This window comes from Stylophora pistillata, chromosome 13 (genome assembly GCF_964205215.1).
Source record: "Stylophora pistillata chromosome 13, jaStyPist1.2, whole genome shotgun sequence".
Classification (NCBI taxonomy): domain Eukaryota; kingdom Metazoa; phylum Cnidaria; class Anthozoa; order Scleractinia; family Pocilloporidae; genus Stylophora; species Stylophora pistillata.
This window is the reverse complement of record NC_142531.1, coordinates 4,983,151-5,010,867: the sequence shown is the minus strand read 5'-3', so window position 1 is coordinate 5,010,867 and position 27,717 is coordinate 4,983,151. Positions and strand designations below refer to the sequence as shown.

General features: G+C 38.0%; 3 protein-coding genes and 1 pseudogene across 5 annotated transcripts in view; 2 read left to right on the top strand and 2 right to left on the bottom strand.

The window, feature by feature from the left end:
- The window catches only part of LOC111336774 (uncharacterized), a 4,600-nt gene extending 1,899 nt beyond the window's left edge, over positions 1-2,701 (bottom strand). The window contains exon 1 of the mRNA XM_022942930.2: positions 2,562-2,701. The gene's annotated coding sequence lies outside the window, so the exon portion shown is untranslated. The remainder of the gene's footprint in view (positions 1-2,561) is intronic.
- On the top strand, positions 811-25,507 carry LOC111336772 (uridine-cytidine kinase-like 1). Of its 3 annotated transcripts, XR_015994726.1 has the most exons (23): positions 815-2,113; positions 2,187-2,284; positions 6,552-6,605; positions 7,513-7,619; positions 7,939-7,999; positions 10,793-10,857; positions 11,239-11,283; positions 13,146-13,217; positions 13,316-13,371; positions 14,502-14,577; positions 15,266-15,323; positions 15,900-15,961; positions 16,074-16,090; positions 16,522-16,620; positions 16,963-17,056; positions 17,844-17,906; positions 19,599-19,721; positions 20,388-20,469; positions 20,812-20,837; positions 22,013-22,070; positions 22,177-22,273; positions 22,749-22,847; positions 25,005-25,507. XR_015994726.1 is itself a non-coding variant. In XM_022942926.2 (22 exons), the coding sequence occupies exons 1-22, from the start codon at positions 1,995-1,997 to the stop codon at positions 25,040-25,042; spliced, it is 1,572 nt and encodes a 523-aa protein (XP_022798661.1). In that variant the 5' UTR covers positions 1,285-1,994; the 3' UTR covers positions 25,043-25,507. The 3 variants fall into 3 exon arrangements, 2 of the variants coding, with proteins under 2 accessions (XP_088599515.1, XP_022798661.1); XM_022942926.2 differs by lacking the exon at positions 22,177-22,273 and having other exon boundaries at positions 1,285-2,113; XM_088743389.1 differs by lacking the exons at positions 20,812-20,837; positions 22,013-22,070; positions 22,177-22,273; positions 22,749-22,847; positions 25,005-25,507 and adding an exon at positions 20,718-20,770 and having other exon boundaries at positions 811-2,113.
- Positions 8,880-10,781, top strand: LOC148717346 (uncharacterized; annotated as a pseudogene).
- On the bottom strand, positions 24,970-27,717 carry LOC111336773 (uncharacterized). Its single transcript, XM_022942929.2, has one exon. It carries the CDS (start codon positions 27,630-27,632, stop codon positions 26,454-26,456), a length of 1,179 nt encoding a protein of 392 aa, XP_022798664.2. The 5' UTR covers positions 27,633-27,717; the 3' UTR covers positions 24,970-26,453.

Sequence of the window (27,717 nt, the reverse complement as noted above, 5' to 3'; positions counted from 1 at the left end):
CTGGGAAAATTTTCCACGTGGAACCGAGATAGACGGTGATTTTATTTACTTCAGGTTTCAGAACCTAACACCAATTTTGACTGCCCTTTCGCAAGTCTATTATCAAAGTTTTGTTTCATTTCACTAAAACAAACATTAGAGATCTCAAGGCTTGAACGAAAATGAAATTTTCGTCGTAAATGAAGCATCTCTGGTCACAATCGGTGTGCCACGATTGGTCAGAGAACACTTACTTTAGAGGGTTCGCTTTCCAGTCTTCTATACTGGAATAGATAGATATTCAGTTTGTGGAAATTGAGCAACAGCTATGGGCGTATTATATTCCAATTTAAACCAAATTAGAAACCGCAGGAATAAATTTTTACAAGGTTCACTGAAGGGTAAACGACAAATCAAGGTCTACAAGGGTTTGTTTTGACTTAAAGCTAGTTTACTGGTTTGAATTTCAGGTTTTTCCTTTCGGTGACATTTTGATCGGGGTTGTTTTTCCCTGAAATAGCATAAGTATCTATATCCTTCTAAGGTTACCGGAGTTACTCTCGTCACATCGACGCATGTATTGTTTCGATTTGAAAGCCGCATTCTCCAAGTTCTAATATTGTTTTTGAACAATGCAGCTCAGTCATCCCTGTATCAAGACTGGAATAAAGAATCTCCGAGCTGTCAAACGCTGAATAAATACTAGCTTGTCAAATTAAGCGATGGGAAAAAAATTATAGGAAATAACGTCGTTTTGGTTTCCTGATCACACATTTAGTTCCCTTTTTGCCTTTATGATTTTAAGATAAAACAGCCTATTTGGTTCTGATATTCGGTCGGACGAGACCTATTCCAATAGAATATACAAATCCCGCAGGCTATGTCGTTGCTAGCGTCACTTAGAAACCGCCTACGCACGTTCGAGCCTCTTTAAACTTGCTATGCATTTAACTTGGGTCACTTAAAAATATAGTTCAAAGTTCTCAAATCTCGGCCACAAAAAAATCTAAGAGCTTATTTTCCCTTCGTAAATACAATATAGGGTACTTTGATTCTAAGCTCGTTGAGATCTTTTTTTCACTTTCTAATTCCAAGCGACCAAAAGTTGTATGAACAATGGCAATTAAAATTTCACTTGTTACTAGCTAATAAAGCGACGTATTATCAAAAAACCGAGGTTCTTTTAGCTTTTCCAGTATAAGATTCAATTTCTGGTACTTATATGCGACTTTTGTAAAGGTCTAAAAGGACTTAAAAAGAGAATTGCTTTCCGCGAAAAATTGCTGCGAAGAAGTGTTAATTGTTCACCTGAAATCCGTTGGAATACATTTCACCTGTCAGTTGACTAAATGAGTCGGTAAAAAAATCCGGAGAAAAATATTCCAGAATAAAATAGATAAGTTTAGCCTATTACTATCGCTTAAAATAGAAAATTGCACCAAGATCTGTAGGAAAAGATTTGAATTTCGAATCAACTGCTCAGTTTTCATTCAACCAGTTGGTTTCAGTCGGAGACGGTAGGTACCAGAAGGAGCGAAAACAAAACACTAGGTTGCAATTTACATCTCATTGAACGCCGTGACTTGTAAATGGCAGCGAATGTTTGTTCTGAAAAGGTGGCTAGATCACGGTAAAAAAAAAATCAGGGAGACTAAATTATAATTTTAATTTTCCGTCTCAGTTTCGGCGTGTGAACTTAAATTCTCGGTGGCTAGGAGAACGCTGAGGTTGAGTATTGTGTCTTGAGTTCGAAATTTACTCAGTTGTGTTTGCGGTAGACAAAGACAATCTAAACTACTTTATGAAGAAAGCAATTGGCCTGATAACGTTAAGAGCATTTTTGTGGGCGGATAAAGGCGGAAATTGGTTGGTAAATTTCGAGCCTTGAGTTTGACACTTTACCCGATCATAAGCTTCTTTCTCTGAAGCAAAAAAAAAAAAAAAAAAAAAAAAATTTGACAGGAGAAACTGAGCCTGCAGTAACTGTTTTGATACAGCGGCAAAAATAAAATTGTATGCGTTTAAACCATGACGCAGCAACAAATATGGCGGCAAAGTCTGAAAAACCATGTGGGTTGACACTAGATTTACGACCAATTTCTCCAAATGAAGACAGCTCAGGAAGCTGTGAAAGGTATATTTGCAAAAGAAAGTTAATAACTGCATGGTTTTTCTGTATTCTTATCTTTCCATCTTATTTCCAATAGTATTAACGAAGCGCCACCCCAGACCCCCAGTTCTCCCTCGAAAGCCAAACCCGATAATGTTGTGTTCCGTCAGTCAAACAGGACGATCTATACCGCAGGTGAGTTTTGAATTGTTCTTTACGCGATAGCCGTTCAACCAATTCAGGAATAAAGGGAACTTTAAATTTATTTTGGCAGCTTTTGGGAAAAGCTATGGCGAGCTTTCACATTACGTCATTGACCTGCCCAATCCGATACAATGGGCTCACAGTGACTCTAGCGAACGATTCCTTTTAAATCCTGCCTCTTTCTCTTAACGTCTATTTATATATCTTTTGATGTTACTTGTTTACTTACGTAGGTTTTTAATTTAAACTCAGACCAATCTGTTCTTACCTCAAAACCTTTAAGACGTCCAAGCAAAACTTGGAGATCTTGCATAATTTTGTTAGTGGTAGTAGTTGCAGCTGCAAAAGCTTTTCAATTGTGCATACGCCGTTAATCGATCGCAAATACTTAAATTAATTCATACTGTGTAAAGATATTTTTAAGTTTCATCTTTTCCTTTGTTTTAAGTCCTGTGATTGTCATGTGCTGCAGATTAGATTCTGTCATAGGATTAAAATGTTTGGAGCCATCATTGAGTCTGTCTTAATTATGAGTTTTGCACAAAAATAGCTCATCATAATTAACTTTAAGTATGATATCAGTGGGCAGATGTTGCTTGGGTCTTTATGAAGGACCAGAGATTGGAGAATTTACAGAGCACTGCTCAGAATTTTAAGGCTTAATTTCCAGTGTCCAAGTTATTCTTTATGCACTCCTGGAGACTTTCCTAGTGTTGATTCTGAGAAGTCTCCTGCCACTACATTTCATAATGCTTTACACCTTAGCATTGCATTTCCTTTGGTACTGAGAGTCGGGAGCTACTTAAATTGGTGATCAGTTCCTTTATTCTCGTGACTTTTACATTGGATTGAAGTTGATTCTGTAAGGAGAAATTCAAAGCCAATCACTCCTGGGGTTTAAGGAGGTCAAGAAAACCCTGTGTTATACACCATAAGCATATGATCCTCTTACCTTAGATGTAAGGCTCACAAACTTAGTAAGTCCCTGCGTACCATAGACTCTGACCATCTCCCTGATATCAATAATATACCTGCATGCTGATAATTTCTCAAGCCATGAGCTCACCCTTAAAGTTCCTTTGTAAAGTGTAGTATTTCATGTTGCACCTCATGCTGTTACCAGTTTACTTGCTAGGGCAAGAAGATAAATTTTTTTTCACACGTATGTCTCTCATTTTCACAAACGTTTTTTGACAGTCGTGTAACATGATGTAATATTTTAATTACTCTCTCATTATGGTCTAAAGTTTATGCACAAACATGTACATGGAGTTTTAATGATGTTTTGAAATTTTCTTTTTATAGCAAATGAGATTTTCAGTAGAGTTTTCAATAGTATGGTACATTTTGTAATATTGAACAAAGTGTCCTCTTTATCCCTGTTGACAAAAGTTTTATTTTTGGCCATGGCTTGTAGATTCAAGTTTACTCATAGGTGAAAATTTGAGCCCAGAGTTTAATTATGATTTTGCATACTCTGACTGGTAAGAATTATGTTGCATGAACCACACTAAGCATTACCAGATAGCTATTTTTGGCATATAACAAAATGATCTATTTCTTAGAAGTGTCAAATTCTTAGCAACCAGCTGATTGCATTATATTTCAGGTACAAGTAGCTTCTTTAAATTGAAAACTCAATGAAGATTTCTTCCTAAAATTTGTGATTTCATGGTTAACTTCTTATGATTACCTCAGGTTAACCAAAGTTTTTGATACAGTCACCTGTTATAAACAAATATCTTGCCTTTTGCATCACAATTACCAGCTGTTTAAATTTAGCACTGAGTAATTAAGCTCATTAGCTACCATATACTTGTACATACTAGTCAATGTGACTTGCAGATATATTTATATTAAATGTGAACAAAGCGATGATTTTTGAGAAACTCCTTGAGTATTGCTTAAAGAACCTCTCTCTCTCTCTTTACATCTGTATAGAAAGTTGCTAAATGATAAAAGATTTAAGTGATTGATGAATGGATTCCAATTTGGTTTTCAACTAGGAACAAAATTTTTAGAACAATAGGCTCAGAAGCTATCTCATCTTCCAAATGATAGCTTAGTTAATGTAGAAGGAGATTCTGTGACGTAACAGTCAGTGCTCTTGACTCTGAATCAAGAGGTTCATGTTTGAGATCTGGCAGGGTTGTTGTGTTGCATTTGAAGCAGTGAGGGCCCACTTCAATCAAACACAACTTAGCATTCAATTTAACTACTTTTTGATGTGGGAAGAAGAAGTAGTAAATTCCTAAGAACAAAAATATAAGACAGGAAAAATAAATGCAACGATACCACAAGATAAAAACTAACCAAGTGCTAAGGGAATATATGAGACATGAAATGCTCAACAGAGAAAAAGTTTACAGGGATGTAAAAAAACAAAACCAGACAAGACACACACTGCTAAAAGGGGGTGAAACACGATATATGAAGGGCGACATAATAAATGACTTGCCAATAGTCGAATCCTGGTGTTTGCACAAAGCTGATTTTTTAGAATCGCCACAGTGCAAACATTGCAGCCTGCTAGAAAGAAATGTATGGCAAAAGGCAGTTTCAATGTCCAAAAATTTATTTGTGTGAAGTGTACCTCTAGCTATTTTCTTGGCTTGGTAATACAAAAGAGTGCTGAAACAGCTACCTTGAAACAGCATGAGATTGAAATGGTGTGCTTGAGCATTAAATATTATCGTGATAAATTTAAATGATTAAACACCTACATTGCTTATTTGTTGTGATCTACGAGAATGAACCAGTGTTGATAATCAGCTGAAAACTGAACCTTTTCTTCTTTGATGATGAGTAGGTAAAAATAGGTCGCTTAAGGAGTGATGCTCAACTGAATATATGTCAACAGTTTCTGCCAGATTTCCCATGATTTTGCTTTTCCCAACAGATCCTCCAAGGAGCTTGAGGAGAAAAGTGGAAGCTCAAAAACATTTGGATTTTACTCAAACAGATTATCACTTGACGGGGGGGGTTTCATGTTTTTCGTCGCATATTCCATCATTTTAAAGAGCAACAGCTTGGTTAAAAAACATTTCCAGTATGTTGACAATGACTTCTCTCCCTTGTGGAGGTATACTTTCAAATGTCATAAGTTGTTTATTTAATATGTCGACAAGTATGAAGATGGGCTCTTCATACATAAATACAACAGATAAGACTTATGTGAGTTATTTCCTAGCAGTTGATGGCTAATTTTGTAATAAGTCGAGACCATTATGCAATCACGATTTCACAATAGACCTTACCCAAGGAGAGAAGTTTATTGGTATATTTTATAACGTACTTCGAGGTAATTCCAACCAAAACTTACACCTATCTTCTATTAAGATCATCTTAATCCATCTATGATAAAATTGCAGCGAAAAAGCATTGATCTCTCCTAGAAAATCTTTTTGAACATCAAAACTGCCTTTCCCCATAAGTTTCTTTCTAGTGGGCTGCAATGTTTGTTCCATGATGATCCCAGAAATCTTTGCATACGTGCAAGGATCTGATTACTGGCAACTCATTCAATCACATTTAGTGCAAAAATAAAGGTGTAGAAATGATAAATGTAAAAATGAAAGAATAAGCTTTTATCGGTGCAGAAATATGAAACCTACCAGTATGTGTGAGAAAAAACAAAAATTACACGTTGGCCACATCAGTGGTTTAGGACAAGACGCTTCAAAGTGATCAACCCTTTAATCCCTAAGAGAGACATAGAGCTGTTTTCTCCTTACAATATCACCCCGGATATGGTCACCAGAACTAAGGAAATGATCACCAACTGAAGAAGGTTGATAAACAAAAGTAACAACCTAATAGCCATCAACCTTGAAAATTTATTATCCCGCAATCATGAACTACGCACAAGTCGCAATCACACTTTTAAATATAAGGTCCCAATGGCCAAAACAGACGCTTTTAAATTCTCTTTTTTCCCAAGGACTATCGCTGAATGGAATACCCTCCCAAGTGACGTTGTGAACTCTAGTTCTCTTAATATTTTTAAATCAAATATTAGCAGCATCCATTTTAATGTTTACATAGATGTATATATTTTTTAATAATTTTCTAGTTTTCTAAATTTTTTGTTTTTATATACTTGGTATGATACCCCTCAAAGTTTTACTGACTCTAATAAATGTAGATGTAGCTGTAGGAAATATATAAAGAACAGTATGGAGAATATACAAGCTGATGTTAGGATGTCAAGGGTTAAGTGATGAAGAATGTGTACATTCTATCTTGTTTTCCCTCCTAGGCCGCCCTCCATGGTACAATCTCCAAGGACAGCTTAAAGAACCATTTGTCATAGGTAACGTTGTTGCAGATATGAAGCAGAAATTTCCTCAACTACAGTCCTAAAACAGTTGTCTTCAACAAATGAATTAGGAAAAAAATCTGGAATTCTATGCATCAAAATTGTGAAGAAAGTGCTGCCTTTGTAATAGTATCTGCAAATGGTTAGACTTTCTAGTCTTCTCGGATAGGGACGATAAATGGAGGTCTCGTCTCACAAGCCCTCGTATGTGATAAAAATATTTGTGAGACGTTAAAGAACCCACACACTGTTCGAAAAGAGTAGGGCACGTAGTGCCCGGTGTTGTGGTCTATCTTTGTGTAGTGTATATCAAATTGATGGGGGGTACTGCGCCTTTGAATATTGTATAGAAAGGGCACAATATAAATAATGAATTCATTCATTTATTCATTTATTCAATTGTGGATGTAGGTGATAAACAAAGTGTTTAACTTTTGACCCAAAGATAAGGCAGGCTTATGCTAATGCTTCTGATTAGATATTGCATATTGGTAGTTAACTTTGTAATCATGTGGTTAAAACAATTTTAAGTGAAATTGTACCTGACTTGATTGGAATATGCATCCTTATTACACGACTCGGGAAGTCAGAGGGCCAATAACTAAAATCAACCAATCAAAATGCTCTATTGCCAGTCAATATTCTCTCAGTATTGGACCGGGCACTGTCCCAAATGGTCCTGAATGATACCGCACTTGTGTCCCTTTGAACTTCAGTCATATAATAAACCTCTTATTAACCAAGCTTAATCGGGACCGTAAGGGAAGAATATCGGCCCTCGGTCTTTTTTTGTACGGACATCAAGATCTCAGGCTGATATTCTCCCAGTACGGCCCTCGCGCTTGGTTAATACGATATATTTACTGCCCAATGCTACATCTTGTTAAATCTTAAATAATAGGTTTGTGTGGTGGAAGTGCTTCAGGAAAAACTACTGTTGCCAACAAGATCATCGAACAACTTGGAGTTCCATGGGTCAGCATGCTCTCACTTGATTCCTTCTACAAGGTGAGATAAAAATACGGTTTGGAATTTGGCAGGGTACAGAAGTGACATTGGATTCACAGAACATGTAATGAAACACTGAAATATGTTCTTGTAATGTAAATAATGTTAATGATCTCCAATGTCACTTTATTTGGTGATGTACAATTTAAATTATCTTTCTTGCTTTATCAGATAGGGGAGCAGAGGAAAGGGGTACAAAATCAAAACATGCAAGTGGTTGGGAACTTTTTATAGTATTTCTGCTTCCTTGAGACTGATATTGTAAGCTAAAAAACATCAAAAATTGTTTTACGAGAGAATTTTTACAAAATTATTACAGGTACTGACTCCAGAACAACATAAAGCAGCACTTAGAAATGAGTACAACTTTGATCATCCAGGTGAGGTTGATGGAGGAAGGATTGTGTCGAGATTACACATTGATTGGTTTTATTCATATGTGTGTTAATTTGAGAGGTCCAAGTTTCAGGTGGTTACCTTTCTTCCCTGGAATGTATCTGAAAAACTTAATGGATTCTTGGTTGATTACCCTTAAGTTTTGGTATCCTATCAAGGGGTAGAAATACTCTCTGGCACTTAATGTAAATAATTGTTGTGATGTAGATCCTCTAATAAACCCCCCCAGAGGGCTTATTTATTTCAGGTACATTGGAGGGGAGGGGGAAACTTAATAGAGGGGGCTTTATTAATTTAGCATTGCTCTCTAATATCCGTATACCATATTCTATTGATGTCAACATGATAACATCAGTCAATCAATCACCATGATCAATTTTAAATGACAAACTGAAATTATAGTACTTGAATAAATTTATTGCACTTTCTGACATAGGCCATTGCAGAAACGTGAGAGGACTGGGAAAGAGTGTGGTTGTTTTCGGTTTGTTTGAAAAACTAAGATATTCAAATGAAAGATCAACTAAATTTTGAGTAAGCAAGAATAGAAGTATTTAGAGGAGGAAAGTGGCAAAATGATAGCTTTTCAAATATCACCTAAGATAGAGAGTTTGTATGGATTGGGTAGACAGGGCAAAAAGTATTAAGGGTTTGTATGGAATTTTTGCAACTTTTGCAAGGCTCCAATTTGAACACTTTTCCGCTGAAACTCTCAAACTTGGCTGGGTAGCTTTCCATTCAATAACATTTCACTTGAAATGTTAAGATTTTCAATGTAATCAATATAAGAAACTCATCCCTTTCCTCTCACGTTTCTGAAATGGGCTATGGAGTGTTATTTTGAATTTTTGTTTTTTGAGAGGGAGGGTTGGGGGGGCTTAGCAAGTGTTATGATAAGTGGGTTGTAAGTCACGTGATCTCATGGATCACGAGCAGTGTGAAACTACTGAATAAACAAGCTGTAAAAAAGTTGAACTCATAACATGGTACCACGATCTCTTTGAAAGAAACTTTTCTGACTCCTAACTCCGACATGGAACGTATTAAACCTCCCTCAGAATTGGATATTGATAGTCTCAATCTCACAGATAAATGGAAGGAATGGAAAGAAGCATGGGAATTGTATCGGATATCGAGTGGCCTGCACGAAAAGGACGATGCCCTACAGATAGCAACCATCCAAAGTATTCTCGGGACCAAAGCAAGACGAGTGCTAAAAACTTAACCAAATATTCCCGAAGATATCATGCAAATGACTGTTAGAGGTATCTTAACAGTGCTGGAAACGTATTGTGTTCCTCGGAAGAATACAACCTACGAACGATACCTCTTCAGAACGACCACCCAAGAAGACCGCTGGTTTGACATATTTGTCACAGATCTCAGAAGAAGAGCTGAATACTGCGATTTCAGAGCGATTAAGGATTCTCTGATACGAGATCAGATTGTGGTGGGCATAAATGATATCAAACTACGAGAGCGACTGCTACACGAGGCGGATTTGATACTCAAGAAGGTCATGAAATTATGCAGAATCACGGAGCAATCTAAGAAACAGTCGAAAATCTTCATCTCACCAACCACTAAAATGGGTAACATCGAGGCTGTAAAGAAGGCAGAGCCACCGGTGGACACAGCAAAATTCAAACAGGAAGACTGGGGTAGAATAATGAAATGCAAATTCTGTGCAGCGTCTCATGACAGGGGAAAATGTCCAGCCTATGGAGCCACGTGTCACAAATGCAATGGAAGAAATCACTATGCTCGGTGCTGCTTCAAATTGAAGAATGGCACGGAAGAAAGAAGTGTTCGTCACGTGGAAATAGAGGAACACGAAAGCATTGAACTGTTGGAGGGTCTGTACATCGAGGAAATTCAAAGTAGTACTAGAAGGAACATTCAGTCAAATCTACTTGTTAATGACATTCCCGTACGTTTTAAACTTGATACAAGTGCAGAATGTAATTTCCTCAGATTTGGCTACTGAGGTAAAAGGGGGCTAAGGTACAGCTCAGGTACAGCCAACAAGCATGTTACTGAAGTCATTTGGGGGGCACCAGCTAGATACTGTGGGCAAATGCCTTCTTGATACGAAGGTAAAAGGGGCTAAGGGTTTAACACCCTTGGAGTTTTATGTACTCGGAGATAATGTAAGACCCCTCCTTGGTTTAGAATCATGCTTAGACCTAGAGCTAATCACCTTGAATAACAAAGTAGAACAAATAGGTCTCTGTGTCAATAAAGTTCGAGAAAAATTCACCCTTCTGGATGAATTTCAGGATGTTTTCAAAGGTTTAGGATGTGTTGAGGGAGAGTATAACATTAAGTTGAAGGCTAAGAGTAACCCTACTATTCAACCACAACGGAATGTCCCGTTAAGACAACCAAATAGCTTAAGAAAGGGGATGTTATGATAAGTGGGCTGTAAGTCACGTGATCTCATGGACCACGTGCAGTGTAAAACTACTGAATAAACAAGCTGTAAAAAAGTTGAACTCATAACAGCAAGTTTCTTTCTCGAAAGATGGGGGGGCTCAATAGAGGATTAACGGCAAATTGGGTATTACCCCTGGTGCTAATGAGTCAGTAGGCTTATAAGATGGCAACAAGGCTGTGCAGGAATTGCAAGCATGCAGAAATGCAAGATGAATCTTGCTAAAAAGTCTTGTAAGCCTACTTTATGGAGACTGTCTTTGTGGAGATTGTTGTGAGTGTTGCTTTGCTGAAATTACCTTTCAGTTGGGTATATTTTTATTCATGTTTTTGTGTACTGTTAGATTCTTTTGATGCTGACCTAGCTGCAAGTGTCTTGAAAAAGTTAAAAGAAGGAAAGAGTGTTCAGGTATGTTGGTTGACTCATAAGATGCTGCCCCAGGTGCAACTAAGTTAACAAAATGCGCTGGTCATATGTATTTTTGCCTTGCGACAATGCACACACTGCGTGCACTCAACACATGTATTTTTGCGATCTCTCTGGCTGGTACTATACTTTTTAGGCAGTGTTGCTTTTGTGACAAAAACATGTAAGGTTACACTTCTTGGTGGGTGTTCAGCAAAGTCTTGTACTTGACTTTCTTTATAACTCTTTTTAGTCAAGAAAATTACATTTAGTTTGTACATTGATCACTTATTTTGTAGTACATGTACATGCCAAGGCATTATGCCTTAAAATAGTAAATTATGGAATTTTTGCCTCAAGCATTTTCTGACCTTTTCCATTTAGGTGCCCATTTATGACTTCAAAACTCATGGTAGACTGGAACAGATGGTATGGTGCCTATTCCACAGTGTTTCTGTGTATTTTAACCCTTAACTTGCTAACATCAATATCCATTTTCTCCATTCTCTTTTCTGTACTTTTCCTTTGGTACTGACAAAGAGAATGTGTTTTTATGGCTACTGCCTCCTATGGAGGCAAAGCCATAATGTTGTCCTATTGAGTGAGTATAACTGTTACAATAGAATACGAATGACCTCTTCACCTGCAACAAAGTCTGCTGAGTCTTACCTGGTATTCGTCACTCTTGGCTTTTGTTTGTTTCAGTACATCTTTGGTCGTTCAAGGCTTGGTAATGGTTTCTTTGGATCGCCTTGAATGTTACTCGGAATTAGCATGTGATTACACTGTTTTCCGATGCTGCTGATTGTTTGTTTCAGACTACTACAGAAGACAATAAACATCTCACAATTACTTCAGGGTGGCGTATGTAAAGACAAAACTTGACTGTGCAGAAATGTCTGAAAAAGTGTGATCAGTGCATCATGAAAACTTAAAGGAAAACTTCTTTCTTTGAAGAAAGAGCATTTTGTCATTTGAATCAGTGAATTATGCCCAGTAGATCCAAAGATATTAATTTTCAGTTCTTGCTGTGACACCACAAAAGCTGATAAACATCTCAATATAATTTCACAGTAGCATCTGCGGCATGTAATTGAAAAAAGACTTTTCCTTTCAGAAATATCTAAATAAGTTTGATGTGAACATCATGGAAGCTTTGAAGAAAAATTTTTTTTTATTTGAAAAGAGAGCATTTTACCATTTCGATCGGTGGCAAATGCTCAGAAGAGTCAACAAATTTGCAAAGGGAGCAAGGTTTGAGAAATACATTACCTTGAGTTTAACAGTGACCCTATGGAACGGTGAAATGGAGGAATGACAGAGTATTATATAACACAGTGCCTAATTGTGTGAAACAAAAGTCTCACAAAAATGGAATTGCAATGAAATTAAAAATATATATATTAATTAACCAGCAAAATTAAAATTAAAAGAAGCCAGTAGTTTAATTGTTATTGGAGCCTAGAGATTAGATTGATAGAGGAACAGGGAGGTTCTTGTGCTAACCCCGGTTCGCAGACGACGCAAATTTTGGCTATTGTTCTGCCAATTAGATGTCTTGTTTTTCCACGTCCTCGTTGCCATCGCCGTCGTGGTTTCTTAAGGTCCCTAATATGTGGGATGCGACAACAGTAGCCGTATGCAGTCTTAACTGCCTATTTTTTATCCATGCTTCTTAAGTTGGCAATGATTTCCTTAATTCTCATTATCTCTTTGAAAGATTCAGCAGAATTACTGTAAAGAGAATGTAGATGCTGGTCACTCTTGGGGTTCAGAGAGTTAGAAGCATAAATTCATTTATCATTTGATGCATTTTCCTTCTTTTTCATTGGCCAAAAGCCCATCAAATAACTGCCTGCAAATAATGGTCTGCTTATACCCAACAAAAAAATTTGTCTGTACTTTGCTTCAAATAATGTTCTGTCCATGTATATTGTGTCTATGGTCTTCTGTGGTCTTATGCATGGTGAGTTGGGGAAGATGTTCATTCAATAAACCTTTTGACTCAAAAAAAGTTACTAAGCATCTTAATTCTCTTGATAACAGCACCTCTGAATCAAATGTTAAGGTTATAAGAATAAATTAAACAATCACAAACTAAAAAGGCTCTAGTCTGTTAAACATATTCTCCTTGTCAACAGCTAAGGGAGCAAAGAGAACCGTATGGAGAATGTGCAAACTGATGTTAGATGTGAAGTGTTTAAGTAATATTACTTTACTCAGTGTAAACTATCATGAAAAAAGGGGCTCTTACACAATGATGTTGTTTTCTTTTTCATGTTTTTTCACAGACTAATTTATATGGTGCAAATGTCATTATCTTTGAAGGAATCATGGCGTTTGCGTACAAAGAGTTGCGAGATGTAAGCCAGAAATCTCACTTACCTTTTGTTGAAACATCAGTTTAGTTTTGGTTTTACAGTTATCTTACTTATTTTCTTGATTGTTTGCCTACTGGTAGTTGATGGATATGAAGGTTTTTGTTGATGCTGATCCTGATGTTCGCTTGGCAAGACGGTGAGTGAAAGACTTTCCAGATGTTTGTTTAAAAATTGAAAGTTGAATCAGAGAAAAATTCAATTAGGTACTAGTTTTGTGCTTGATGAAAAAAAAAAAAAAAAAATAAGCTGCAAGAATGTTAATCTCCCTGAACAGTTTTTATGTTCAGTTTAGGTAACATTTCTGGTAAGAAACATGAATGCCCTTATACTCTTGCCTTTGAGTTTTGCCAATTGCAGCTGTAAGATATCTCCCTTAGCAGGGTTGCTACAATGTTAAGAGCACTCCTAGTGTGCTTCTGTGACCTTGTTGGATTCCTTAACCTATTGACGTCCAGTGCGCCCGTATGCGCCCATAGGGACCCACACCCTTTCTACGCCTTGTGACGTCATCACTTTTAACCCTGGAGTACGAATTTGAGCACGTACTTAAACAGGTTGAAAATATCTTACAGACGATACCAGAATGAGCACAACTGAGCGAAGGAGATTGGAGAAATAGCCAAAAAACCATGTCACTTTGAGCTGAAAATCTGCACCAAAATCGTGTTTCAGTACCCACCTACCTTTCCAAGCATGTGCTTTGAAAATAATGAGTAGTTTTTGAAAAATCTCTACACCAAAGTGAAGCCTACTCAATTTCCAGCAAGTGAGGAGAAACTTCAGGCAAGGAGAGGGGAAAAAAAGGGCAGGAGAAAGAGAGAAAAGTAAAAGTCGTAAGTGGGGCATGACTTTTCAACCCAAAAACTATGTCAAAATTTTGCTCTCTGCGCGTGCCCGAGATTTTCAGGCCTCCATTTTGCATTTGGATCGAAAGGCCGTCAAGTGCACGAGCTGTCAAGGGGTTTTTGGTAAGTTTGAGCTTTTAAAACCACAACAGTGACCTGAAATCTGCTCGGCTAGCTTCAAAACACAGTTTTCCACAAAAGCTGCGGCCATTAATGGGTTAAGTTGATGTTGCATTTGTGTTGAGTTTGTTATTGGTTCTTGAGGTTAACCTTTCATGGGTTTTCTTCCTGTTTTGTTTTTCTTCCCTCTGTAAAAATAAATATCCTAAATCCTGTCATTGATTTGAAAAAAAAAAGGGGGGGGAAAGCTGTGTACTTTATTACTTTCTAAACATTTCATCATTCATGCCCATTCATCCAGACTGAAAAGAGACATCTCTGAACGAGAGAGGGACCTTGTTGGTGTCTTGCAGCAGTACAACACTTTTGTGAAACCTGTATGTACCTGTATTTTGTAGACTATAGTATTCCAACTAAGCTGAACTTCCTGTAGGAGTAATTAAGGATATGATGTAGTGTGTCTGTGATAAAGTGCAGTTCCCTAGAGGTATTACTGTTAATGGCCACAACTAAGCTAAAAGGGGGTTATAGTGTAACTGCTTACATTGTTATGAAATCAATACCAAAATGCACTTCTTTTTTTCCAGTTTTTTTCCTTGTCATTTGGAATCTTTGGTTAATGTGTCACAGGTTTAGAGAGACTTACTTGGAAGTTTTTTTATACCCAACTTCAGGATTGACCATTTTTTTGTCAAAAAAGGTTTTTTTTTTTTCACCTGTAGTTCACCAGGGGGAAGGAGGCTATTGCTGTTTGGTAGTTTGCATGAGCCTTTTGGTACACAGCTGCAAGATCTTTATAATATGCTCCAGTTGTTTGTTCATGTACAAAGAAAGCAAAATTTCTCCGTCCCTTCTGGATGAGATCTGCCTACCTTAAAAGTTTCTCTCCTCTAACCATTTGAATCCATAATAGAGCGGCCAAATTCCATCATCGTCTCGTGTGCTTCGTGCTGTTTTGTATAGTGAGGTTCTGTTAAAATTGTTAACTTTTCCATAGAGCCAAAAAGTGCTTTTTGTATGTCACCTTCCTTCATTTTTACATATTTTGCATTATTTGAAATTCAGGCTTTTGATCAGCACATAGCACCAACTGTTGTGTTTGCTGACATTGTTGTCCCAAGAGGTGTGTATGTTTTATGAGAAATTTTCTTTGAATTTACCATTGTGAAAGTCCTCTTCATAGTTTTCTTTCAACAATTTCATCAACCAAAATATACTTCAAACAATCCCTTTTTGAAACAAAAAGCAGTTACTTTTCTTTTAATGCCTTGCACTCTGAGAGCAATAAACATCTGGTTTCTCCTTACAATTTCACTCCTTTATTACACATCAAGGTCACAAGAATAAAGGAAATGATCAGCAACTCAAGACACTCTTGATGTCAGCAACACTTTAGTAAATGTAGAGAAAACAGTGTGAAGAATATGAATGCTGATTCAAGGGTGTAAGGGGTTGACCCTTTCTCTCTCAAGATCTTCATAGTTATTCTCCTTACTGTCTGCTATACAATTCTTACAATTCAAGTTTGGAGAATTTGGTATTTGATCAACTAATAATCCCCTAATTGATATTTTTCTTTATTCTCAACACTTGTCTGCTTGACATCGTAGGGCTATTGTAAGGAGAAAGTCTGTCTTGGTCACTCATGGATGTTGAAGGGTTAAGATTTATTCAGAAAACTTTGCTTTCAATTACCCAGGTGGTGAAAATAATGTTGCTATTGATCTGATTGTGCGCCATGTCAGAACACAGCTGGAACAGGTTAAATTTGGTTTCCTTGTGTATTTTGATTTTGACCTTTGACTCAAGTAAAATTTTAATCAGAAAAAAATTAATTTACTTTATTTCTCTATCGCTTTGTATTTCCCTTCAGAGAGGATTTAATTTCAGGTAGGAAATAAGTGTGACACCATTGTTGAAAGACATGACTGTTTGCACAAATGAACTTAACTAGTTTGTACATTTGCTCTGACAGAGAGTCTCTTGAAACTATTCCTGGTTGTCAATTTACATTGTCAACTCAGTTGATGATAACCACCGAAGCAGCATCACAGTTTCTTTAGAAAAGTACCCCATTTATTAGTGTGTACATATGATAGCTGTGTAATATCTCCTGGAAATTATGATGAAATAGCTCATTGTTTCCTTTGTACCACTCATAAAGGAAACTTAAAGTCACAAATTCTGCTACAAAAAAGATGACACAGCACATTTTGGGCCTTAATGTCATCAATTGCAAATTTGTCGTTTTAATCTTTTTATTATTAAGGTACTTTTAACTGACTTGTTGTACTTCTGTTACATCCTCTGATGATTTACAGAGCACAGCTTCGGTCGTTTCATCAAGGACAGCCACTTCCCAGTTCACTTAGTATTTTAGAAAGTACACCACAAGTCAGAGGATTACATGCAATTATTAGGTTAGTAATGTGGATATTTTGATCTTCATTGTTTCAACAGTGACCTTTGGCAAGGCCACTGGTTAAGTCTCCAAACGTGTACGGTACCCTTAACACTTAGACAGCTAAAAATAAAATTTAACAAAATCCACTTTTAGATTAGAGATCTGGAATGTTTACAAAAGAGTACTTTTAATTGTATTTTCAAAACTCTGAGAACCTTGAACTTCAAATTGCAAGTCACAAAGAGGCTTAATAACAGGGTTTTATGGACATTTAAGAGTTGATACATTCATTTGAATAGTTTTGCTTGTGAGCACATTAATTTTTATGAATTTCTTAGTGGTAATTGTTTCTTTTCAGGAATGAAGAGGCTAGTCGAGATGACTTTATCTTTTATTCCAAGAGACTGATGAGAATTCTCATTGAACATGCACTTTCACTTCTACCTTTCAAAGTACGTAGCTTTCCTTCAAAATTCCACTAGAAATTTAATTCCATACCTTAGGTTTTCCCTACTCTGATGCTCTTCTTAGGAACTGTAGCAAAATCTTTGGTGAGCTAAACCATTAAGTGATTAACGTGAAACTTCTCCTTATGATATCGATACATAACCCAGCAAACAGGTAATGAAAATGATCAAACTTATAACTTAGAAGTTGTTATCTTGAGCTAACACCAAAATCCTCTTAACTAATTTACAAGGAAATGTGTAGCAGCTAGAGGGGAGAATAAGAAATAAGATCTTGGAGTTAAAGGGTTAAGCTTCGAATCAATGCTGCTACTTAAACTTGGTGGGTTTTTACCAAGTGCACTTAACCGTTTTACTCACAAGATCTCATTCATAATTCTCTTCACTGTCTGCTATACAATTCTTATGATGTTAGTTTGGAGAATTTGGTATTGGATCAACCCATAATCCCCTCGTTGATATTTTTCTTTATTCTCATTACTTCTCTGCTTGATATGGTGTCGATATGGTCACTCGTGGGAGTTTTAAAGGGTTAAAGGAAATAATTGATCCCATAGGGCAAACAAGTAAACCCAAGCAGGCTTTTCTTTCAGTTGTGGGTAAACAAATGTTCCTGTTAGGTATTTGCAAGCTTCCACAATTTGTAAGATCTAGAAAGCTCCAGTGGTATGTACTGCAGATGGATATTTTTTTTCTAGTTTAGCATTAACACCTTATGATGCAATTTGTATTTATACTTGTTTGTGTGTTGTTTTTTTTTGTTTTTTTTTAGAAGCATGTTGTAACAACAATGGAAGGCAAAATTTATGAAGGAAGAAAATTTGCAGGCAAAAGGGTAAATTAGACTCAATCTTTGCTCTTATCTATGTTTAAACCCTGGACTCTCAACAGTGATGAACATGTAATTTCTCCTTTTGATGACAATGCATTTATGTGGATGGACATAAACGAAAGGCATCTTAAATATATAAACACTACCACGAACGGCGCAGCGAAGTCCCGAAAGACCTACTGAAACGTTTTAGCATTCTGAAAAAGTGTAGTAACAAGTTTGATTGCTTGGTGAACGAAATGCTTTTCATCAGAGACCTAAAACCCACTCTGAACATGCAAAGCAATTCAATTCGCGCAAAAGTATTTGTATAATTTGCTCCTAACACATTTATGCTAATTTAGTGTTACACCTTGCCGCAAACTTTGTAATTTTTATTTCTCCTTGACAATGGCGTCATGATGACACCGAAACGTCAGTTTTTATCGTTGGTTTTTGATTGTCTTTGCATTTCCAAATCTTTATTGATAATGCATTATCCAGAATGTAAATTATGAGAAGAAACAAACTTATTAGCCTGAGGTTGTTATTTTCAGATAACTATCAAACTCTTTGGATTACCATCAAAAGCAAATTTGTAGCATTTAGGAATGTCTATAATCTTTGTGGCCAGGGAAAAGTTGTATGTGAATCAAGTCCCCCATCGAGGTAGAGCTTTCCACAGTTTCTGTAGCATGAAGTCAGCAGAAGTATTAGTATCCCCCACCCCCCCCCACCCCTGCATGGGATGCCAGTCCATTACAGGTTTCCCTCAGTATTACTTCAGGTTTCCATGACACTTCACCAGTACCTATTGACACCTCTTGGTGGATTGAGACACTGTTAGGTGCTGTTAGAGTTAAGTGTCTTGCCCAAAAACACAACAAAAATGACCTGGTCTGGTCTCAACTGCCTTCCGGTTAGCTCATTTGGTTAGAGCGCTGGACTGTTGTGCAGGAGGTCGAGGTCGATGGTTCGAGCCCCGGCCGGACCAACACTTAAGGTCTTAAAATAACTGAGGAGAAGGAGCTACCTTTCTTTAATATCAAGAAATGGATAGACATTCTAGTCTTCTCGGATAAGGACGAATAAACCGTGGGTTCCTTCTCCCGCATCTATTAATTAGTTAATTTGGTTAGGCAGGGGATGTTGAAGAACCCACTCACGAGATTACTGTGATGTGGTCTGGCCTGTTTACTGGGAATTGGGAGGGAGGAGGCATCTTCAAATAAGTTTCCTTCGATTGTTTGTAAACTGCTCATGCAGTCCTGCCAAAGTCCCCCCAAAAGTGTTGTGATGCGCATTTGATCATATCCACGTGTTAATTTGCACAATATAAATATTAAATTATTATTATTGTCAGTTGTTCAAATGCCGATTTACGCTAACCCAAGTTAAATTTTAATCTGGGTTTCTCTATTACTTTGTTCAAAAGCCGTTTGGTGATAATTTTCTATATTCTGTTCAGAGCATCCAATAATCAAATTGTAGACAAAAAGAATTATATTGAATTTTTTTGTTAGAGCTTTCAGGTAAGAAATCAAATTTCACACTAACCCTGGGTTGTCTTAACCCAACTTTGAACGACCTGGCCCTGGTCTCCAACCTGGACCGCTTTACCCAGGGTCCAGTGGGGGATAACTGTTAGGCCTTGGTGACACCTCGAGGGTGAGGAAGCATCTTGATTTAACACACTGTTGTCCTGCTTCTTTGTAGCTGTGTGGTGTATCAATACTGAGGGCAGGTGAAACAATGGAACCAGCCTTAGAATCTCTGTGTAAAGATGTCAGAATAGGAAAGATTCTCATTCAAACGAATGAAATGACATCAGAACCCGAGGTGAGGGTGCTAAGTCATACAAACATCAACTTTCATTTTGCTGTATTACTTTATGGTTTCTAAGCAAATTGGTGAAAGGAGATAGCAGGATTTGCACTTCTTGAGTAATTAAAATTTTTCAAGTTCGACGCAGGGAATAGTTCCTGCTATTTGCGGGCGTGAACGGTCTTCATGAACATGAAAGTTTGCTTGCCAACCGATTAATGTTGATATCTTGTAAAACGTGTAGATTAGATTAATAATATTTAGATTAATTAATAATAATTAAGTGGATGTCAGTACAACTTATGAAGTTTAAAGGTCTAATAAAGTTGTCATTGTTGATGACTGCCGGGAATGACTCTGAAATGACCTGCTGAAAATAACTCACTAAAAATGACCTGCTGAAAATGACCCACTTAAAATAAGATGCTGCAAATGATTCGCTACTAAATGACTCAACAAGAGGGTCTAAGAGATCATTTACTAGGTTGGCAAATTTCACAAGTTAGTCTTTTCCCAAGCTTTATAATTTTCGATTTGGTTTTCTTGAGTAAGTATGGATTGAGTGTCGTAAACCAAAACCAACTGAATTACAACAGCCAGTCCTTTAGTCTTGATTGTAACACGATTGTGACACATATTTCGCCCTTTTGTTTAAAACAAACTCTTTTTTTTTTTTTCAAGCTACATTATCATCGTCTTCCAAAGGGCATAAGTGAAGATCATGTGATACTTATGGACGCTACTGTGGCAACAGGTGCAGCAGGTTCGTGGATATTCCAACCGTATATCATCATTTGTAGTCAACATTTAGTGTGATATTGAGTGGCAATTCAGTCACAAGCTAGAGAATATCTCGCAGAGTTAATCCTTTGACCCCCAGAAGTGATTAACAAGTAACTTCTCCCTATAAGATCCATACAATATCCAGCAAACAGCTAGTGAGAATACTCAAAGTTATCATTTAGAAGTTATTCTGATCTAACATCAAATTATCTTAACTCATTTTGCAAGGAATTGTGTAACGGCTAGAGGGGAGAGTTAACAACCAAATCTTGGGGATTAAAGAGTGCTCACTCTTCTTACAAGATTTGTTTTCTTTTTACAGCGCTCATGGCCATCCGAGTTTTATTGGTAAGCGGAGGAATCAAAGTAAAGTTAAGCCACATGCGCAATGGGACTTATTGTAGGAAGGAATTAAACACGAAGGCGCGCCATATAAGGAAGTCTTCCCTGGGAAGACCTAGGCTCATTTGTCACTCACCGTTGACGTGCGCGGGTCAAATTTAAATGCTGGTAGACGAACAAAAGGAGCTAATGAGATATCTATTGTTTACTTCTACCAGCATGGTGGCATGAGGTAACGTGCGAACCACCTACTTCCATCTCAAATTTACCGCCACAAATAAAGACAGTTTCCATTGGAGAAAGGAAATACAAATCTCAAAAATTCTTGTATTGTGATGAAAACATAAAACAATTTTGAGGAATGCGCCCGCTGTTCACTGCTCTGGAGTAGCTGAAGCTCAAGCTGACTTGACTCTGAGAGTTCTACATCTCACGACGGTTGATTGACAAATGGTCCAGTGGAACCTGAGGCTCCTTTTATAGCCGCCTTCGTGTTTAAGATAAGACTTAGACATGTTGAGTAACATGAAACTTGCATAAATTTTACAATTTCGCGATTAAGTTATTTAGTTTTTCTTTATAGTTTGGCACCAACAATCCATGTAAGTCTTCTCCGCTTGTAGTTAAAATAGTCTGGAGTGTTTCTCCTCTATTATCACAGCTCAGTTCGTACGCGCGCTTTGATTGGTCAATTTAGCGGGCTATATCTCATCGTACGGGCTACTAAATTCGAAAGTTTGTTTGGGTTGAAATCTCCTCTCTCTATTTGAACCTACAGAACTTAATTTTCTCGGTCCGTACTTTAAGTTATGGAACTTCATTTTTTCCACTCAGATTTATAGCCCCGGCGCTTTGCGCTTGGGCCCTAAATCCGAGCGCGAATAACTCTCTCCGTAACTTAAATATGGACCTCACACTCGGTCAGTAAGAGGTATGTGTTTTTTCCAATGCTTACATTTTGTAGTTTTCTTCAATTCGACTATAGTTTGGGGTGATATTGAACTTCTAGAACGTGCACCTTGACTCAGCTACAGTGATATCCTCATAGGCTCAGCTTTATGAATGTCATAAACAGTAATCCCCGAGCCATTTTTGGCAGAATTTCAGCATAGACTAGTTCCTATTAGACATGAAACTGCAGCTTAAACATTTCATTGATATCAATAACACCAATCTTACAGGACCATGATGTTAAAGAGGAGAATATTCTGTTCTTGTCTTTGATAACTGCTGAACCAGGTATGTTAACTTGTTAAATTTATGTAGTCTACATTCAATAGCCAGTGTAACTTATTAACACATAACTTTCTATCTTTTCTTCATCTTTTTTTTTAAACGATAAAAGGGGAGAAACAGATGTAACGAAAAACTGTCATTCAATAGATCCGGGAAACGGATTCTGAAAACTCTGTACAGCCTTTTGAAGCCAGGCCTAAAAACAGGTAGAGATCGTAGTTGGCCAAGTCGGATATGGAGCATGTTCAATTTTGGTCTAATTTAGTTTTTGGTTCGGAAGGACAAGATAACACTGCCGTGCCAAACAGTTGTCATGTGGGTACCCCACCCTGAAGTGTGATGCGCAAGCTATCTGAAAGATGAGGTTCAGACTCGGATACTAACAATAATTTTTTAAAACATAGAAGGCGGTAACGGCCTATGTGCTATTTTGGGACATAACACTTCAATGTTGGGGGGGGTAGCAAATGATAGGGAAGGGGAGGGAAAGGTTTGGGTATCGTGGGGTGGACGCACAAGGGCTACAACGGTACTGATGAGTTATCTGGTTCTTCAAAACACAAGTTTGGAGTGTACTTACCATTTTTACCTTACTTCTATACAGAATAGTAGCCAGGGAGGGAGGGGGGGAGAGGACGTTTTTGTGTATGGGAATAAGACGGTTCAGTTGTTTTGTTTCAGGTGTTCACACGATAGCTTATGCATACCCAAAGGTTAAGATAGTCACGGCAGCAGTGGACCCAGAGGTCAACGATAAATATCACATCATACCAGGAATAGGTGAGTTACACCTACTGACTAACTTCTCCCTATCATACAAATAATATTGTCAAACAGAAAGGCATTGAGAGTACAGGTACTTATCAGTCAGAGGGTGTTCTAATGATGTGAAGCTAAATTCTTGTAATTTGTTCATAAGGAAATGACCAGCAGCTAGGGGGGGGGGGGGGGGGGTGGGGAGAATTACAAATCTGATATTGGGTGTTAAGAGTCGCCTGCTGCTTGTGAGCCCCTTTGCAAAGCCTTAGAAGGTTAATTTAGTCCAGCGCTCCAACAGGGGTTTTAACAGCACCCTAGCCGCGGGTAGATCTATCAGCTTTTTAGTATATACTAAAATAGTGGATAGCGTTGAAGGCGCGCTCTGATTGGCTAGTCAAACTCAGAATATCCTTTGCTATTTACCTCCGAGCAACTCGGGACCAAATGGCGTCCCGGTTTGCATCCGTGACAAGCGAAGAAATCACTCAAATCAATTTTTGGTGGTGTATATTATCTCACTGTTTTAGTATATACTAAAACAACTATTCACCTCAGTGTCCGTGGTTAGCGGTGGATATTTACCTCGTGGCTTCGCGGCTCGGTAAATATTCACCACTAACCACCTCCACTTCGGTGAATAGTTGTTGAACATCCTTTACACAAACGTCATGCACAGTAATTCTTCTCAAATCTGTAGTCACCTCTAGTGACAACAAAACAACATATACTGGAATAGGCAGAAAGTGTAGAAAAATGTTACCGCAATAGTCCAAACCAAAATTTCCTAGGGAAGTAGGAGTTTCAATAACAGCCGGTTACCAACGGTCTACCGCTGACCTATAAGACCTCTAGTTCGTGATTCTCCTTACAGTCTGCCATTCAATTTTTATTATGTGAGTTAGGGGAATTTGGTATTGGATCAACTAATGATCCACCAGCTACTTAACAATTGGTTCATGCTTTAGCGTGCACTATCGAGTTATGGAGCACGCGGGAAGTTTGGAGAGCACGAAAGAAGCGTAAGAGTTGCCCGAGGCGATAGCCGAGGGCAACTCTAGCTTCTTGAGTGCTCTCCAAACTTCCCACGTGCTCCATAACTCGATAGTGCACAGCTGAAAGCATGAACCAATTGTTTTAGAACATAGCCGGTGGAATTGTGCATCAAATCCGACGCGAAAAACGGACAACAATAACAGTTGAAGCGAATCGTGACGGTGCTGATGCCGCGTCTCCTTTTGCTTTGTTTTTCTCTTTTTCTGCCTCATTTAAGAACTCTAGCCCAAGGGAAAAGGTCGAAACATTGTCTTCGTTTTCGGACTAGTAGGCCGAGTTTCTGTTTGTATCCGTTATTGTCGCGAAATATATTATTTTTCCCCGCGCTAACAATGGCCGCTCGCGCGAAAAAAAATTTCTGGCGAAGTCGGATTTGCTGACGCTATCAGCGTGCACTATCGGGATTTTGAGCACGCTTACGTATAGTGAATTTGATTGCGCGACTCTGCCAGCTATGTTCTAATTAGTATTCTTCTATATTTTCATCATTTGTCTGCTCGGTATTGAACCGATGTTTTAAGGAGAAAGTATGTCATGGTCCCTCATGGGAGGTAAAGGGTTAACAGTTCCTTGCCCGAGCACAGCTGCCTAGTACATCGTGATCAGCAGTAGTTGCTTATGGAAAAAGATATTGAAACCCCAGGGGAAGCACAGACCTCCCTAAGATGAACCCCTGAGGAAGCACAGACCTCCCTAAGATGAACCCCTGAGGAAGCACAGACCTCCCTAAGATGAACCCCTGGGGAAGCACAGACCTCCCTAAGATGATCCCCTGAGGAAGCACAGACCTCCCTAAGATGAACCCCTGAGGAAGCACAGACCTCCCTAAGATGAACCCCAGGGGAAGCACAGACCTCCCTAAGATGAACCCCTGGGGAAGCACAGACCTCCCTAAGATGAACCCCTGGGGAAGCACAGACCTCCTTGAGAACATGGGGCCCTCTACGCCTTCAAAGCTACCATATTTCCTAAAAACCACTTCCCCAAAAATGAATTTATGAATTATAAATAATTACTACTTCTGGGTTTGTGTAGGGGTCATAATAAGGTTACTCTGCAGCCTTCAACTTCAATCAACATTCAAGAAGTATTCTGTTTTACATTTTTTTATTCTGTTTTCTTTAGGGAATTTTGGCGACCGTTATTTTGGAACTGCAAACTGACCAGAATCTTACGGTGCCATTGTAAAGCCCGTTCATTTTTATAAAATGTTCTGTAGAGAGAAGCTTGTTCGTACATGAACATTTTTAAATAACTTGTTTACTAGAGCATTTGTAAAAACAATTAATGGAACCAATATCATTGACAATTATACAAAATATGAAAATTACTTAATATAAAATTATTAAAAGACGCTGAACGGGTCAACTTCGTGGAGTTTTTTTGATCGGCACGATTTTATTAAGCTCTTCTAGAGCGTCGAAATGCAGATGCGCTCTGTTTGAAAATCGTGCACTTTTCACGACTTTGGGATCAGCGCTGACATTGGCAAGAGTATATGTAAGGATAGCTTATTTATTATCTTTTTTATTGTTATTGTTTATCGGGCGATTATATTAATGGATGGGAGGTTGAAAAGAATTTTTGTTTTTCAAACATTTCAATAAAGTTCGCAACGTCTTGATTTGCTTTGTATGTCTAGTTTTTTTGTCAATTAACTAAATAGAACGAAACTTTTTCTATTATCTTAATTAATCGCATACCCTGTGTGATGCATTTCAACGCGACGTTTTACCCATAGTCCTTTGCGCTTTGTCCAACCCCGTTACAAGTCCTTTGCAGTCAAAGCTGATTCCTTTAAGTGTACGCGAAAATCGGAGGAGGACCGGAAGTGTCAAACGCTACATCAAATCATAACTCATACCGCTCTAAGTTGCTTGTTGCAACAGAAACCGAAAACCCTTCGATAGATGTCTTCATGCGACGAAAAGACCTGTCCTTGGTCCTGTCTTGGTCTTGTAACGAAACTTCTTTTTATTAATAAAAATAATAAATTTATAAAAGTCTTATCATAGGACTGTCACAGTCGGCCAATCACAAGGCTTGTAATATCTTTGCAAACTTGACAAGTCGGCCAATCACGAGGCTTGTATTATATTTGCAAATTTGACAACATCGGTTTTTTGTGTGCAGGGGAACTGTGTTTGTTCGCAACCAACTTCATTGAAACTGTTAAAATAGTTTATATTTGTCGCGCGTTTCTTGACACCCAAGTTTGTAAGCAGTGTATTTCTTTTCTGATTGATTTTTAGCAAAGCATCCCCATAATAATAGCCTTGACATCTACCTTGCATCAAAGGAGATGTAACCTTTAGCTGATCTTTGCAGTTGCGTGTAAAAGAGAGAAATGAAATTTGTTTGTTACTACTGTAATTACATTTGAAGCCAACTGTCAAAGTTGAAACATTTACACATGTAAAGTTAGCTCACACTGTTATTCTCACAAATAGTTTGCGCTAGAGCTGTTCTTGTCCGCAGTGGTCCCATTTTATTATCAACCCTCTATTTTCTTTGAAAGCTGATGAATCATTGAAATAATTCAAGACTGAAGCTGTGTTCTTCCTAGTAAAAACGTTAGTGTTTTTCAGCCGCCAAAGATATCTCGATTCCAAGTGATTCCATACTCTCTCCTTTACGTAATAACTTCGCAGTTTTTTTCTTTCCTGATTTCACACTTCCTTCTGAATTCAGTGGCGATCCTGCCGTGTTTGTGTTACTCAGTGGTGAAGAAGAATTCTTCCTGTTTTTAACGGCTTTTTGCAAACCTTTGATTCGCACGTTGATCTCGTTTATCTGCGAGAAGTTCAATTTAGATTTACCCTGCTCGGCTGGGTTTTCTTCAATGCGTTCTTCCGTTTCTTCTTCGGCTAACGGCGGAAGAGGTTTGACCGGTTTCGGGACAAATTTATACCCTTTGCGATAAGAGCTCGTGGTTTGTTGATTGAATATTCCATACAGTCTTAGTAAATCTTCCTGCACTGGCGTACAAGGGGAAAAAAAGGCAGGAATTTTAATTCTATCAGGCGCAGTCAAAGGCCGATCTTTCTTCGTATTTTTCTTTTCAACAATGTCCGGCAGCAGACAAACTTTCATAGCTTTTGCACTCACTGTTTTGCGCAACTTTTTCTTGGATTTTTCTGTCACCTTATTTTCGACGGTGTAAAAAGGAGAAATAATCCGTTTCCCATTTCGCTGCATTTCTATTTTCCATTGTGCTGCGGTTTTAAAGTATTCCAAGTCGCATACTTCCAACGAAGCCTTTCCTTCTTCAATCAAAATATCTGCACACTGGGTATGTCCTAATTTTAGCGCGTGTATTAGCGGCGTTTCTCCCTTGCTGTTTTGTGTATCCACACTTAGACCGTAATGTTTTAATTTCTTAACAATCATCTTGACAATCGAAACATCTCCTACAGTTATTGTGTGAAAGAGTGCTGTGTTTCCATTTCGATCGACGGCGTTTAAATTATAGTCTACCCACTGAAGAAACAGAGCGACAAGTTTTTTTCTTTGCAAAATACAAGCATACGATAACGCGGTAAGCCCTTGTTCGTCTTGAAAACAAAGCTTGGCACCGTTTTTCAAAAGCATCTTTGCCAAGCCGAGTGCTTTCTCTTCGTCGTCTAGGAAACAAACCTCCATGATCGCGGAACGCTTGTCTTGGCCTTTCCAGTTTATATCAGAGCCAGCTTCGATTAGCAATCGAGCTTGTCTCCAACGTTTGTTTTGAATGGCCTGACTCAAAGCTGTCATATCGTCTTAGGAAACAACTGTTACCAATCGAACAGTTTACTTCTTATCGGCTAGAGAGTCAAACTTTTCACTTTACTGCGAGGGA